At 40.8% G+C, this 16042-nt stretch overlaps 1 protein-coding gene across 6 annotated transcripts in view; it reads left to right on the plus strand.

The window, feature by feature from the left end:
• IGLON5 (IgLON family member 5) overlaps positions 1-16042 on the plus strand; it is a 637667-nt gene that overhangs the window by 591784 nt on the left and 29841 nt on the right. The window contains exon 10 of one of the 6 annotated variants that reach the window (XM_033964042.1): positions 8913-12777. The exons of the other annotated variants lie outside the window; for them this stretch is intronic. Coding sequence (XP_033819933.1) covers positions 8913-9013 — 101 coding nt within the window. The 3' untranslated portion in view covers positions 9014-12777. Of the gene's footprint in view, positions 1-8912; positions 12778-16042 lie in introns of those variants that run through there. 6 annotated transcript variants of the gene reach the window in all.

Here is a 16042-nt window from a genome sequence, read left to right on the forward strand (position 1 = left end):
AAAGCGCATTTCAAGCAATGATAAAAAAGGCCAGAGAGGAAGGGCAATTAGCAGCAGAGGACATGAAAGATTTAATTCAAGCCTACCCAGTCACATATGCCCAAGATCCTAATGGTCCTGGACAGATAGCTACTTATCAATCATTATCCTTTGCAATATTGCGAGAAATTCGTAAATCTATCTCGGAGACAGGTTTAAAAAGTAATTTCACAGCCGGGTTATTTGAATCCATGGCTGGAACGCATACTTTAATACCACAAGATTGGAAAGACATTATGCGCATGGTATTGATTACAGGTCAATATGTTATGTGGGATAGTGAGTATCAGAGGGAAGCTCAACAAAGAGCTTTGCAGTCTGGAGGGCTTTATACCCCTGATCAGTTATATGGAACAGGTAATTTCTCCACTATTCCCCAACAAGGTATCCTTCCAACAGAAACGCTAATGATAAGTAGTCAGTGTGCCTTCAGAGCATGTCATAAAGTACCAGCCTAAGGAACACCAGTTAAAAGTTATGCAAGCATCAAACAGGGAGCTACTGAGCCCTACATAGAATTTATAAACAGGTTACAGGAAGCCATACAAAGACAGGAAGATAATAAGGAGGCTCAAAGTGATTTAATGATGAAATTAGCCAAAGATAATGCCAATTTAGATTGTTGTAAGGAATTGCAAGGCTTAGGCAACAAGGTAGATGTTACCTTAGTCAATATGATGCGCGCTTGTGCTGACATTGGCACGCAAACATATCAAATGAGCCTTCTAGCAGCTGCAGTACAGAAAAATTCCACTCCAAAAGGACTTTGTTATGGCTGTGGCAAGCCAGGACACTTCAAACGAAACTGCAAGGCAAATATTAATAAACTGCCACTATTAAACAGGGGACGACCACCTAGTATTTGTCCAAAATGTAAGAAGGGATTTCATTGGGCTAACCAATATCGCTCAGAAATAGCGAGACACAAATCTTTCGGGAAACTTCCCACCGGGCAGGTCTCTGGCTCCAGTACAAACAGAGACTCTAATGCCATGCTCTTTGAAATTTCAAGCAGAACAGGAATTGAAAAAGGCAGGAGAAATCTATAGATTGGAATCTCAGCTTTTGGGACCTTTACCTCCTAACTCTGTAGGATTGTTATTACCCAGAGCTTCTGCTAAAGGGTTTATTTATAATTCCTGGAGTGATAGATGCTGATTACACAGGAAAAATAAATATGCCCACTTGGAGTAACATTCCCCAGACTGTGTGTTCAGGTGAATCACTTGCAAGGTTAATCCTGTTACCATCTCTCTCACCTGCAGGAGGAAAAGAAGTATTGCATGTGAATCAAGAATTTGGTTCCACTAAAAAGCAAGTACTGTATACAATCTTACACAAATAATTGGTAACAGCCACCTTTTTGTGAATATCTATCTTAATAGTATTTTGTTTCAAGGGTTATTAGATACTGATGCTGATGTTACTGTAATTGCTCTTAATCAATGGCCATCAGAATGGCCCTTGACCAGGTGAAAAAGGTGTGGGGAATTGGGGGGGGGGGGGGGAGATCCAGGAAGTAAAGCAAAGTAAATACTGGCTAACGGTTACCTTAGAAGGAACAGAGCAGACTGCCACTGTGAGACCATTTATCCTGCCAGTCCATCTCAATCTCTGGGGAAGGGATTTGTTATCTCAATTCAACACTGTGCTACAGATACTATGAGTCATACAGCCTTGCCCTTAAAGTGGCTTGCTGGCATTCCATTGTGGGTTAATCAATTGGCCATTAACCCAGCCTAAGTTAGAAGCTCTACATCACTTAGTTCAAGAACAATTGAATGCTAAAAATATAGAGCCGACGACCAGCCCCTGTAACTCTCCAGTGTTTGCAATAAAGAAAAACACAGGTAAATGGAGATTGCTGCATGATCTTAGGAAAATTAATCAATGCATTCAGCCGATGGGCCCTTTACAGTGTGGCATTCCAAATCCTAACATAATTCTGATAAATTGGGAGGTTAAAGATTGTTTTTTCACCTTTCCTCTGCATCCAGATGATAGAGAAAAATTTGCATTTACTGTGCCTGTTCTTAATCATAGTCAGTCAATCCAAAGGTATCAGTGGACAGTGTTGCCACAAGGAGTGTTAAACAGTCCCACTCTGAGTCAAATATATGTTTCTCAAGCACTGCAAAGTTTCAGAGCAAATATGCCTGAAGCATTAATATATCATTACATGGATGATATCTTAATAGCAGCACCAAAGATAAAAACTGAATGGATTTCTGAATAGGCCATACATTTAAAACATTACAGATTGTGTATTGCACCTGAAAAAGTTCAGAAGCGGTATCCTTATATTTATTTGGGTCATAAATTGCTGCAATCAGATGCAGCTCCTACCATTATCACTTTAAAACTTAATTCTACAGTCATGTATGTTGAGCTGCAACAAATCCTGGGCAATCTTAATTGGGTTCGCCCCTATTTCAATATTCCTACTGATCTTCTCAGCCCCTTATTTCATCTTTTGACTAAAGGCAAACAACCTTCAGATTTGATCTATATAACACCAGACAATCAAAAAGTGGTAGCGATTATTAACCAGCATTTATTAACGCAATGGGTTGATAGGATTCAGAATAATATAGCACTTTCTTTATTAATCCTTCCGCAGAAATGCCAACCTATTGCGGTTTTAGGCCTGCTAACTCCAGATAATCGGTTACATATAGTAGAATGGATATATTTACCACATACGCCCCCTAAGAATATCAGTTCTCCTCAATACATGTATAATTCACTGATTTGTAAGGCACGAAATAGAGCATTAAACATTATGGGATTGGACCTGATATCTATCACCGTTCCCATTTCGCAAGAGCAATGGGAATTTCTTTTTCAATATAATGAGGAATTGCAAATTGCATTAACAATTTACATTGGTCATATCTGTCAAATATTATCCTAATGATAAACACTTGATTCTTGTTGCAGAAGGCGTTTTGGATTTTCATTCTGCACTAAGCTTAACACCTATCATTGACGCTCTTACTCTCTATGCAGACAGCAGCAAGACACGCGGAGTCATGCACTGGACCCAAGAAAATGCTTCTCGGGTCTTGTTCACTCCCCCGCAACAATCCACACAGCAATCAGAAGTAGCCGCTGTTATTCTTGCACTGCAAACCTTTTCCCACTGTCCATTGAACCTGATTACAGTCTGTACGTTCGTAATTTAGTTTACCAGCTTCCTGGTGCCTACGTCACCCTGACAATTGATGACAACTTACTTTCATTGTTTCTTGAATTACGCTCATTATTGTCAACACGTAAACACTCCCTTAGCTTGTTTCATATTCGTAGCCATCAAAATCTCCCTGGAGTCATTTCTACAGGAAACAATCTTGCAGATGCTGCAACTAGAAAGGTTTTTGCACAATTTACCACTCCCATAGACAGTCATGCATTCTTCCACCAAAATGCCAAAGCCCTGGGGAAAATGTTTAAAATTCCCTTAAATCAAGCTATCACTATAGTTCAATCATTCCCACAATGCTCACAGCTGCATTCAGCTGCTGAGTAAGAGGTAAACTCCAGGGGACTTGCAGAAAATCAGGTGTGGCAAATGGATGTCACACAATATCCCCCTTTTGGGAAATGGAAATATCTGAACGTTACTATTGACACCTATTCTGGTTATCTCTGGGTAACATCACAAACAGGAGAAACAACGAATCAAGTAATTAATCATATGCTACAATGCACTGCAGTTATGGGAAAGCCGAAAACTTTAAAAACAGACAATGGCTCTGCATATTCTTCCAATGCTTTTTCTGAGTTTTGCATACAGTGGGATATCAAATTAATTCACGGTTTGCCTTACAATTCTACAGGACAAGCCATTGTGGAACGTGCCAACCGTACATTAAAATCTTATCTATTAAAATAGAAACCAGTGAAATATGCCGTTCCTAATTTGAGACAAGTTCAAATGTCTTTATCCATTGTTTTGTTCACTCTTAACCATTTGAACTATTTTTCTGAGTATTCTGTCCATGATAAACACCATCAAACGACAGTTCCATTGCCGCAACCTCTGGTTCAATATAAACTGTCTCCTAATCCTGTCTGACATGGACCTGCTCTCTTAATCACTTGTGGGAGAGGCTATGCCGCTGTCCCAACTCCTACAGGTCCAGTTTGGGTACCGAGCAGACACGTGCGACTGGCACGCACAGTTCCCAGCTCCGAACCTACAGCAGAAGCTGCTGACACGCCATCTGTTCCAGTCTCGGAAACTACAGAAGAAGACGGGAATGTCCTGGCACCAGCATTTACAGAATCCCATTCATGAATTCAATTCCATCTTAAAGAAACCACAACAACCTCTCATCCCACGGCAAGACGACAGGAAAAGAAATCGTTATTCTAAGACTGATCCCGTAACTTTGGCACACATTAAAAGCTTGAGTGATCAAGCCATTCTCACCTTAAAAAAGACTGATAAAGAAATGACACCTGAAAATTTTAGTGCTGCTATTTTTGCACAATTAACTTGTAATTCTTTAATGATTGTTCTTTGCTTGCTAACTTTTCTTAGCCTTCCTTTACCTTCTGCTGGGGAAACATGGGAGCAAAGAATGCAATATAACATTTGGGAAAAACTAGCCAATATTTCAGGGAATGACAACTTCTGCTTACAGCAGAGTACTGATGCACACACACACTTTGTTAGGATCGTGTTTAATTCCAGTGTGTAAAGCGCCCGGGGGCATAGTGAATATTGCCCAACCCCCCAATTTTATGACTGAAGATGAAGTCTCATATACCATGTTTAAATCATGGGGACAAGTCTCCCAAAAATTACCCTGCGATGCCATGACCATTTATACCCCCATAGTAGCAAATCACAAAAATCTGTGAAGTGCTAGGATCCAGAATTGTACTAGAAATTGCATTACCAGTGGACTAGCTTTATGGAACTGTTCGCATTTTGTAAATATTTCATATATTAATGCTCACCTTGTCCTGCCTGCAGGTCGGTTTTGGACCTGTGGAACACGAACATGGAATTATATTCCTACTAATTTAACACACAATACCCAATGCTGCCTTAGTAGATTGGTCCCAGCATTGGTAAATAAACAGCAATTGATTAATCCCAGGATTGCTAGAGCAAGACGCTCTGTCTCTATAACCTCTGATAGTTATGCTTTGAACGATCAATGCGATAGTAATGTTAACTTGCTCTCAAAAGCTGAAATTATCTCTTTGACAGTCTCTTTAGTTGGTGTACCTGGGTTAGCATTATTTAATCAAAAAACCTTATCACAATTAGCTTGTGCATTAGCTAAGGACATTAATCATACCTCAAACGCCCTTAGCTTGCTAAATCAAGAACAAAATGAACTGCGGACAGCTGTATTAGACAACAGAGCCACTATAGATTATCTATTACTATTACATCATCACGGCTGCGAAACCATTAAAAATATGTGCTGTTTCAACCTATCCGATAACAGCAACTGTGTATGCGACCAAATTCAGCAACTACATGACTTGGCCTCTAATTTGCGTCAAGACATCTTACCTCAGTGGTGGAATGCTTTTTGGGCATGGCTCCCATCTGGCCAGTGGATCCGGGTTGTTCTGCAATATCTCCTCATTGGAATAGGTCTCTTGATTTCCCTCTGTTGCTTTGTGCAATGTCTGCCTTCCTTGTTTAACTTGCTCATAAGTCCATTCTCTGACCACTATCACAAATTATCCTGAGCAGATTTGCCCTACCTCCGTAAAACCCTTCAAATAGTAAAGTAAGGGGAAATGAAGGGATGCATTTCTGAACCAGGGCACGACGATCTGCTTACAGGCCAGGTCAGCACACTGATCTAAGGCCTTGTGTTTGGATCTGAGGCCTTGTGTGGAAGTACGGATCCTTTCTCATTCCCTGCCACGTTGACATTCTATTAGCAAGGAAAATGCTAGCACCTTGTGATGAATGCTGAGGCATTCCCCTCCCTTCTTGTCACATATTAACCTGGCACACATTTACCCTTATTCCTTATCTTGTTTAACCACTCCTTATATGGGCAACAATTAGACCTTGCCTACGTGCAACAGCAGGCCCTAAGTTTAAGGCTAATCCCGAGAGGTACTTAAGGAGTCTGCATTATAACCTTTGGACTGTCACATGCTATAGTAAGATTTTAGACATATTAGAAGAGTACACAAAGGAAATCATTTGATTGTGATTGTTATGATGTATTCATATGTCACGTGAGATAGTAGCTTTGAGAAGCACATGAAATATGTAAACAAATGAGTTACCTTGATAAAATCTTCACTGTAAATACATGATGAAATTATAACTTTGCAGAGCATTAGCTAAGTAATTAATGGAGCTAAGATTCTCAATAAAAGGGGGAGAGACCATCCATTTAGGTCGCCTCATCCCGATCTGAGCCTTGTGTGAATCATCATTCCTATACCCATGTGCGATTCTCAAAAGCCGCTTAGGCGGCTGCTGAGACCAGGCATCCTATAAAGAATCAGGCCCTATGTATATATATATGTGTATATATATATATATATATATATATATATATATATATATATATATATATATATATATATATATACTGTATAGTGTAACCCAGTATCGATGCACCTTATATTTACATGTCTGCAGTTATAAACCTGAGTCATATAAATGCAGTAGGTCATGCATAACTGACAGTATTCTGTATATTGCGTGTATAAATAGGAGACCTGACCATGTCAGGCCCATGGCTTGCCCTTGCATTTATATACAATGCCACTTATGGGTGCTATTACAGAATAGCACTTAAACACCCTACAGGCGCTTTCACAGGTAAGTGTGCACTTACGTACATAAGTTCTAACATTCTATACAATAACCATGCAAGAGACATGTAAATATGAGTGTTCAGTTATAGAATTGTTCTTTATGTGTATACTTATGTACGTTATAACATATGCACATACATTACACATTTATCCCTTCTCCTCCCAAACTACATCCCTATGCATATGCAATGGGGTAGTTTTATAAAAGACCTTTTCTGTGTGCAAAACAAGCTTTCCTAATGGAAAAACCTTTATAAAATTACCCCCTAATTGAGCTGGAAACCCTATGAAGTCAAGCTGCATGAAATGCAACACCGAAGAAAGAGAGACAGAAATGGGTTCCTTCCTGTGCAAAATACCAACACAGAAAAAAAATGCACATTTTCAAGCTAATATTTTCCAATTGTTAAACTAAAAATTTTCCACCTTTTGAATTGAGCATTCTATTTTTCTAATTGTTTTGGTCCTATACAGGATAGCCTAATGGTTAATATAGTGGGCTGAGAGCCCAGGAAACTGGATTCATTTCCTACTGCTGCTCCTTGTGACCCTGGGCAAGTCACTTACTGTAACTCTCCATTGCCCCAGGTATAAGACTTAGATTGTGAGCTCACTTAAGTACAGAAAAGAGTACCTGCATATAATATTAGCTAAACTGCTTTGATTATACTCATGGAAAGACAGTGTGTCAAGTCCATGGCCTTTACACTTCTTTTTGGAGTTCTCCTAACTCCCTTTTCAGTCTTCTTTACATTTTCCATTTGTTCTCTCTTCTGTCTTTTTCATTTCCCCACATCTGGATCCAGCATTGATCTTTCTATTTCTCTACCACTCTCCTCCCCCTTTCTCATTGTCTCAATATTTTACCTTTCCCACTATTGCCTTTTTCAATCTTTCATCTTCCCAACAGACTCCTGCTATCTATCCTGCTAACCTATTTATTCAGGCATGATTTCCTCTCAAATCCCTCCTCATGATCTATCTCCTCAATATTGGCCACACTTCCTTCATTGTCTCTTACGCAGTCTTTTTAATTGTATACCACATAGAGACTATTCTGTGGATCTAATTTTTTTTATGTTCTGTGGAACTTTACAGTATATCAAATGAATAAATGATGATGATATCTGGTTCATTCCTCACCCAAAAGCTGCTAACCCTTTCACCACTCTCCATCCTCCTCACATTGACTCTCTTCCTCCGAAACGTCACTTCTTACTTTCACCCCTCTATTATTTAATTTCACAAATACCCTCTCATATTCTTCCATCCCCTCCATTCTGATTCCCTCACTCCCAACTATCTCTTCTTTTTCCCCATCCCCATCTCTAACTCATTAGTACCTCATCATCTCCTTGTATAATCTTTTCTCTCTCCCCACCCCCACTACCCTCTCTGGCTTTCTGATATATTCTCATCTATCATCCTTTCTAGTTCCTACCCACTCACAAGTATTTGTGTTTCTAGCCTTTCCCTCCTCTTAGTCAGACAATCCAAGCTGATTGTTTACTTCAGGTAGAAAGGAAGAAGCAGCATTCAACCTTTCCTCTTGCTCCCCCCAACATTCAAATCTTTTCTAACCTTTCCAATATTCACAGTTTGTACTGCTCTCAATCATTCAGTTATCATTAGCTTCTAAAAATTTACCCCACTTTTACCAGACCCTCCTCATGTCTACCAACATTCACTCATCCCTACCATCCAGGCATTCAAGGCCTTTTCCATCACCTCCCTTTTGGCCTTCGCCCCTCCTTTGCAAATGACTTTTGAATCCCAGAACAGTCAGTTGGCCTACTGTTGAATCTGCCTCTTCTCTTCTCCTCGCCACTACTACAGTAGTGAGACCCCCCACTTTACTCCTTACTTGTAACATCAATAGCTCCTTAGACATGTCACATTCTAGCACTGTCCATACTGATGTCTGCTTAGCTTTAGAGATTTCCCAGGAGTATATTCCAGTATGGTATGGCTGCAAACCTTGAAAAATGTTTCTCTGACACCAAATCTGCAATTCATTGCTATCTTTCTTTACTTTGCTTCTTTCTCTCTCTCTCTCTCAGAAACAGGAAATGAATTCAATACTGCAGTGGCCAGAATGGAAACCTCCATCGCCTTAGGCCTCCTCTCCTCAGCATTCGTGACCATCTTGTTTAAGATTTAGAGATGTCTTCAGTTTGTGGAGGACAAAAGTAATGACAGCACCAACTGCAAAAGAAAAAAACAAAATGAGAAAGGAACCCATCACTGTGAGAGAAAATATTATGCATTTTCTTTCTGGAGCCATCTCTCTGCATCATGGTTGATTTCCAGACTTGTCAAAATTATATATAAACAGAGAAAACATACTGATAGAGGCTAAGCTCTGGCGACTTTGATTAGCTTCAAAAAGTCACAGGAGTTTGGATGTTTTTATAGCCTCAGCTCTAAAAAAAAAGCTGTGGGCACCTCTCAAGTCAACTGAAGACCATCATCCAGAAGACACTGCTGAGCTTTCAGCCTTACCTTCTTCATGCTTCCAGACTCATGTCCTTCTACCATTTTTTCCACACCCTCTTTGGCTTACAGGACATTTCCTGCTACAAGGAGATGGGGAGACAGTGGGGTGAGGTGGAATCCACTGTCTTAGAGAAATACCTAAAGGTCTTAACAAAAACCTCAAACCGTTCGCCACACACCACAAGGTTCTTCATCTGTTCATTAATCACCAATGTGAACTTTGAGATGTCTGTGATCACCTGTGCTGATATCATAGAGTCCCTCCCTCTGATGGGGACAGGGAAAGCAATAGAAAGTTGAACATCTGCATGGAACCTCTCATTGGGTGTTTTTATGTGAGAAGTCCTCATCAGTCTTCACTGTTGACCAATGGGAATGATACTAAAAACCATATATTTTTAAATTATTTTTGTTGGATGAAAATTACGGACGGCTCATACTGCAAATTTGCTGTCTTATCAATGTTGTTCATATTCAGCTATAGATGCCACCTTATGGCATCCAAGAAGGGAGAATCTAATCTCCCAGTAAGTGTCAGTCAATCACAGCCCTTCTGATGTCATCAAAGAGAGCAAGACAACATACAACATTGTTTGGTGTTTAAGTTTAAGTTGTGGTTAAGTTTAAATTTTAAGTGTTCCTTTGTTTTTATTCTAAACAACCACAAAATGTGCTGGGGTTGTAGTCCTGGTTTTGCTGATGGGCAAAGTCCCAGAATGTATTGGTACATAAACTAGGACTGGGTCTTCCAGACTTTCATGACATAGGATAGGTTAGTCAGATGCCTTTGCCAATTCACAGCTCAAACAATTATGGTAAGGTGATCCTTTAGTTCAGAAGAAAATCAGGGCAGCAAGTTCTTGCCTAAGAAACTCCCCAGGCATCTCCCCTGTACCATTTTGATCCAGGCCTGGTTTTCCAAATATATTCAGGTCTTTTCACTTCCACCATCCCAGAGAAATTTGATGGCAGTTCACTTTAGTTAGTATGTTTCTGCAAAAGGCATTTCTCAATTATATTCAGGCTTGTTCAAAGTGTTCTAGATGTCTACTATTGACTTTGATCTTTGTCCATCCTTGTACCTGTTGTTATCCTAAGCCATTGATAATGCTGTATGTCTAGTTTATTCTTAAATGTTGCTAGGGAAACCGCCTCATTTAAATTGTACAGCAGACCATCCCAGACCCTTAATCCACCAGAGCTGATCTTTAAAGGGTGATATTAAAGGATATGTTGAAGAAATATGGGTGGGAATGAGAGGTGCCAGAATTCCCAGGGAAATTAATTGGACTTGGATGAATTTTTGATGGATGGACTGGAAAGAATATAGCCATTGTTATAAACCAAAATGAGGGACTGTTCCTCCTTGCACAGAACAGATGACTACCCTAGCTCCCTCAACTAGAATGCTGAGAACTGTCATCGTGATTGCAAAGTGTAATTATCTTTGATCAGTGTCTACAGATGAGCTCTGCTTCCATCAGTCCCATGACATTTCAAGCACTCTGTTATGTCAAGTTGTGTCAGAACTTCTTAAATACCTCTACAGTGCAATCACAGCCTCCCTGGTCTTCCTAGTCTCTCTGGATATGTTAATTATTCTGTTCCTGTTTTGAAATTTGTTCACTGTCCTTTGAACTCCCCCAAGATGTTAAATAACCAGATTCTACAAAACAAAATGACAGGTTAATTTTCAAAACTGTGCAGATAGGTACAAAGTCCATGAGTACTTTTCTCCATGTACTTTGCATCAATACTAAAAGGAAATGTGTATAGCCTAGTTTCCATTTAAATATTGCCCAAGGTAAAAAGCACCAGCAGAGATCTGCACCTGCTTTTCCTGCAGTCAAAAAAACAAGGCGTGTCATTTTGAAAATGCAAGATTACATGCATTGTTGCCTTTGCTGTCCTAACCCCATCCTGGGGAAAGGTAAAGGGAGGAGGGGGTACAAATGTGCATATTTTAACTCACATACAAGTTGGACAAGTTTTAAAAAGACATTTTACCCAGCTAAATAACCATTCAGCAAATAATGTTGCCAATTACTACTACTACTTATCATGCTTTAATGCTGCTAGATGTAGGTAGCACTGTTAGATCCAGGCATATATTTGAGAGATCAATACAGTTTTGAGTTTACCACTGTTGCATGTTGGGACTTGTAGTTCATACTTCTTTACCGCCAAATTCTGTATATGGCACCTTCATTTGTGCACACAAATTGATGTGCACAACCAATTTGAGCATACAACACAACTTAATTATTTAACCAGTTTAATTGGTGCCAATAATTGTCAATTAACACCTATTAATTGATTCTAATTGGCATTAATTAGAAGTTACATGCACAGATCATTATGTACATTCTTTAAAGTGATACGCATAATTTCTAGCGTGTGAATCTGTAAAGGGGACATGGCCAGGGAAGGAGCATGGGCAGATCAAGGGCATTCCTAAAATGTATGCATACTGTTATAGAATGCATCAGGTATTTAGGCCTGATTTTCCTTGGTCTAAATAGGTGTGCCTAAGAGTTATGACGCACACTAGCACTAAGTGTGATTTTATATAGGCATGTGCCTTTTATAGAATCGCATTACACGCTGCCCTCAAGAAACACTATCAGTCTTAGAAAGAATTCATTTCATAACTTTTTAAAAAGCCAAATCTTTAACAATGGCCCAAAAGATAAATCTGATAAGCTATTCCAATTACAACTACGGCTTGATTGCAGAGTCCTAGCAGGCATGTAATAGCATAATCTATTACTCAAATAAACTGGTCAAACTTTTTGAAATGCTCCCCAAAAGACAACCTCAGCTCCAAATTTAACCAATAAAACCAAGAGTCACCTGATCCTGCTGCTTCCTCTGTGATAGAACATTAGCTGCAAAGTTCTGAATCCACTGTAACTCATCAATAATTTTGGCAAGCCCAGGTAAATTGCAGTTGTCCATGTGGCTAAGAATAGCACGGAACACTGTTCGAAACTCCTGGGTTGGCAGATAAGATCATAATTACTGAGCAATCTTAAGTTTGGACCTTTCCCTCTTTGCCACCATATCAATTTGTACCTGGAGGAACTGCAAAGAGTCAAGTATCACAACTAAACATTTAATCATAGACTTCTCTTCTGCACAACTTCCTAGCAAATTTAAAGATGTCAGTTCCTCTGGTAAAGGGTCTTTTCTCATCTGCAAAACTCATTTTTAGCTAGATTCAACTTTAAATGACTCTCATAATCCGTGGCATAGTAATGGGGGGAAGGCGGGGGGTACAGTCTGCCCTGAGTGCGGTCTTCCTCAGGGCACTGGCACCCTTCCTGCTGTCCATCTCCCTTCCCACTCCTCCCCCTGCTGCACACGTGCCCCTTCCCTTCTCCCCGTACCTTTTTAATATTGGTGCGAGCAGCCATGATCTTGCTACTCGTGTTGGCTTTGGCACTCTCTCTGACATCACTTCTGGGACCCGCGCCTAGGAAGTGACATCAGAGAGAGCGCCGAAGACGACATGAGCAGCAAATTTGTGGCTGCTCATGCCAAAGTTTAAAAGGTACAGGGAAGAGACATGCACATGCGACAGGGGTTGCGGGGAAGGGGGCAGGGAAGAGGGTGGGAGAGAGGCACCACCACCCCAGGCGCCGCTCACCCCCGCTATGCCACTGCTCATAACAAAGAGTGCAAAGACTGGAGATAGTGTTCAACCCTCTTTCTCATCTCAGAAATAGAAGGCGCAAATGGAACAAAAATATATGCACATTATCATTGTATTAAAATGGAATAAACTCTAAAACGCTAATATTTATTGGGATTTATTAACTGCCTTTTCATGAAGAGATTCACCTAAAGTGGTTTACAATACATTGAATAAAAATCAGGTACGCTTATGTATTTTCCCTCTCTGTCCTTACAGGTTCACATTCTATCTGTGATACTTGGGGCAATAGTGGGTTAGGTGACTTTCCCAGGGTCACAAAGAGCAGACTCACAATCTCAGGGTCCTGGGCACCAGCTCTAACCATTAGGCCACTTCCTTCCACTTGCCAAAGGCTTAAGATAAGGAACTCAAATAATTACTCTTGAAGCAATCTTGATCTTCCCAAGGACTAGAAAACTAATAAAAAGCCAAAATTATACTATAGAGGTCATTAAACAAGCAAAACTATCAAATGCTACAGTACCTTCTCATCTACTAAAATCCTCTCTGTTCTATTTTTAAAATAACAGTTGCATCCACAGCCTTTTTACTTCCAAATTTGACTCATACAGCAAACTACCCCCTAACACTATAATCTCTCATGCAGGCAAAATAGCATATATAAGTTAACGAATACTGCTAGTTATGGGTACAGCATGCAAAAACTATAGTTTTAAGTTTATTAAGGTTTTGATAAACTGATTATCTAAGAAAATCTAGGTGGTGTACAATAAAATATAAAGGGGAAAAATAAAGTAGTAATAAAAACCAAACATTATTACATAAGAAATATGACAATGCACGTGAGACGGAAGGAAAGAAGGGGAGGAAATACAATATATGTATAGAAAAGAGAAGGGGAGAAGAAAACACAAAAAGTGGGGAAAATATACCATATTTTTCACTCCATAAGACGCACCTGACCATAAGACGCACCCTAGATTTAGAGGAGGAAAATAAGAAAAAAACATTCTGAACCATATTCTCCCTGCCAGGCTCTGCACCTAACCCCACACTCCTTGCCAAGTTCTGCACCCTGTCCCCCTCCCTGCCAGGATCTGTACTCTGTCCCCCCTATGGTGGTCTAGTGGTAGGTTGGTACAGGGTCTAATAGAGCGAAAAACCCATAGGCAGTGTAGGCACCCCCCAATACCTTTTTTTAAGTCCGCGCTCCTGCCTGTCTCCCTCGCTGGATGGCTATTCGCGTTCCTATCTGGTCTAGCGCCGCTACCTGAATAGCTGCCTTCCTGGACCCAGTACAGCTAGTACAAAAAAGTGCATATCTGTTTTTATTTCTCTTGCCGAGTTTAATTTCTTGGGTTTCCTGTTCTCTATTTGGTAAAGGACAGTGTGTAAAGTCATTTAAAGTTGTTTTTATGTGTGCTAGCAATGGCAGGAAGGGAGATTAGAGAGAGGGGGAGCAGGGGCCCCCTCCTTAATTTCTGCCATGGGCATGTGTAAAACTGGTCCTGCACATTTCAGTCCTGTCCTAGTGTAGTGACAGTTCTGGGGTATTTATTAGAGTTGGCCAGAGCCAGAGTGCTTTTTTTCTCTGTATGTGGAAGCACTTCCAGGTTGTAGACCCATGACTTCGTCCCCCACAGCCAGAGTTCAGTGCCAGATTAATCTTGTATTTCGCATCTTTCCCAGACCCGTTCCCTCCTGCACTCGGTAAGCATAATTTTTAATTTACCGATAACTTTTTCTACTGCTTACTCCGGTGACATGACAGGAAGGTGTGCTTCCACTTCGACTCCATGGCCTCTACCATACCACATAACCGGAAGAGTGTTCACGTGGTACCGGTGGTATTTTGTTTTCCTGTGAAAAGCATGGAGAAGGAGGAAATGGTAGTTGCAGTCTGCAGACTATGCCTGGTAGCGCCGAGCCGCTACACTTGCTCTCGCTGCAATGTGCGCTTCTGCTCCCTGCCTCCCTGCTCCAAAGCCTTTTACCGCTAGGCTGTGTTGGAAGAGCTGCGCCACCGCTGCCCCTTTACAAACGGAATGATGCAGGACATCCTGCTTCACGACTGACAGAGCCAGTGCTTGGCGAGATTCCAAGAGGAAGGAGGCCACTCTGCCCAAACAGAACAGCTGTCCAGCAAGGGAGGCAGGAGCGTGGGGAGGCAGGAGTGCAGAAAGCTCCAAAGGGCTTTTTAATAAAAGGTACTGGGGAGGTGAATTCACTCCATAAGATGTATCCTTATTTCCACCCACTTTTTTGGGGAGAGGAAGTGCATCTTATGGAGCGAAAAATATGGTAATATGCCATATAAAGTAGTTCGAAAATGACAAAAAAATCACTCACCTATGCAATATACAATATAAAGTAATTCATCAGAATCCTAATGATCATAAACATCTTTGAATAAGGTTTTAAGTTCCGATTTGAATTTAGATAAGAAGTATAGCATGTAACTGCAAGGGGGCTTGCAAATAAGAGGGGCATGTGCAGGCCAGTGGTGTGCCTAGCACTTATGTGGCAAGGTTCTAGAACAAGGGTGGGCAACTCTGGTCCTCGATGGTCATAATCCAGTTGGGTTTTCAGGATTTCCCCAATGAATATGCATGCAATCTATTTACATGCACTGCTTTCATAAGAACATAAGAAGTTGCCTCCGCTGAGGCAGACCAGAGGTCCATCTCGCCCAGCGGTCCGCTCCCGCGGTGGCCCATCAGGCCCATTGCCTGAGCAATGGTCCCAGACTATCCCTATAACCTACCGCTACTCTTATCTGTACCCCTCAATTCCTTTATCCTCTAGGAACCTATCCAAACCTTCTTTGAAGCCTTGTAACGTGCTCCGGCCTATCACAGCCTCCGGAAGCGCGTTCCATGTGTCCACCACCCTCTGGGTGAAAAAGAACTTTCTGGCATTTGTTTTAAACCTGTCTCCTTTTAATTTTTCCGAGTGCCCCCTTGTACTTGTGGTTCCCCATAATCTGAAAAATCTGTCCCTGTCTACTTTTTCTATACCCTTCAGGATCTTGAAGGT

The sequence above is a fragment of the Geotrypetes seraphini genome, chromosome 11 (assembly GCF_902459505.1).
Source record: "Geotrypetes seraphini chromosome 11, aGeoSer1.1, whole genome shotgun sequence".
Lineage (NCBI taxonomy): Eukaryota > Metazoa > Chordata > Amphibia > Gymnophiona > Dermophiidae > Geotrypetes > Geotrypetes seraphini.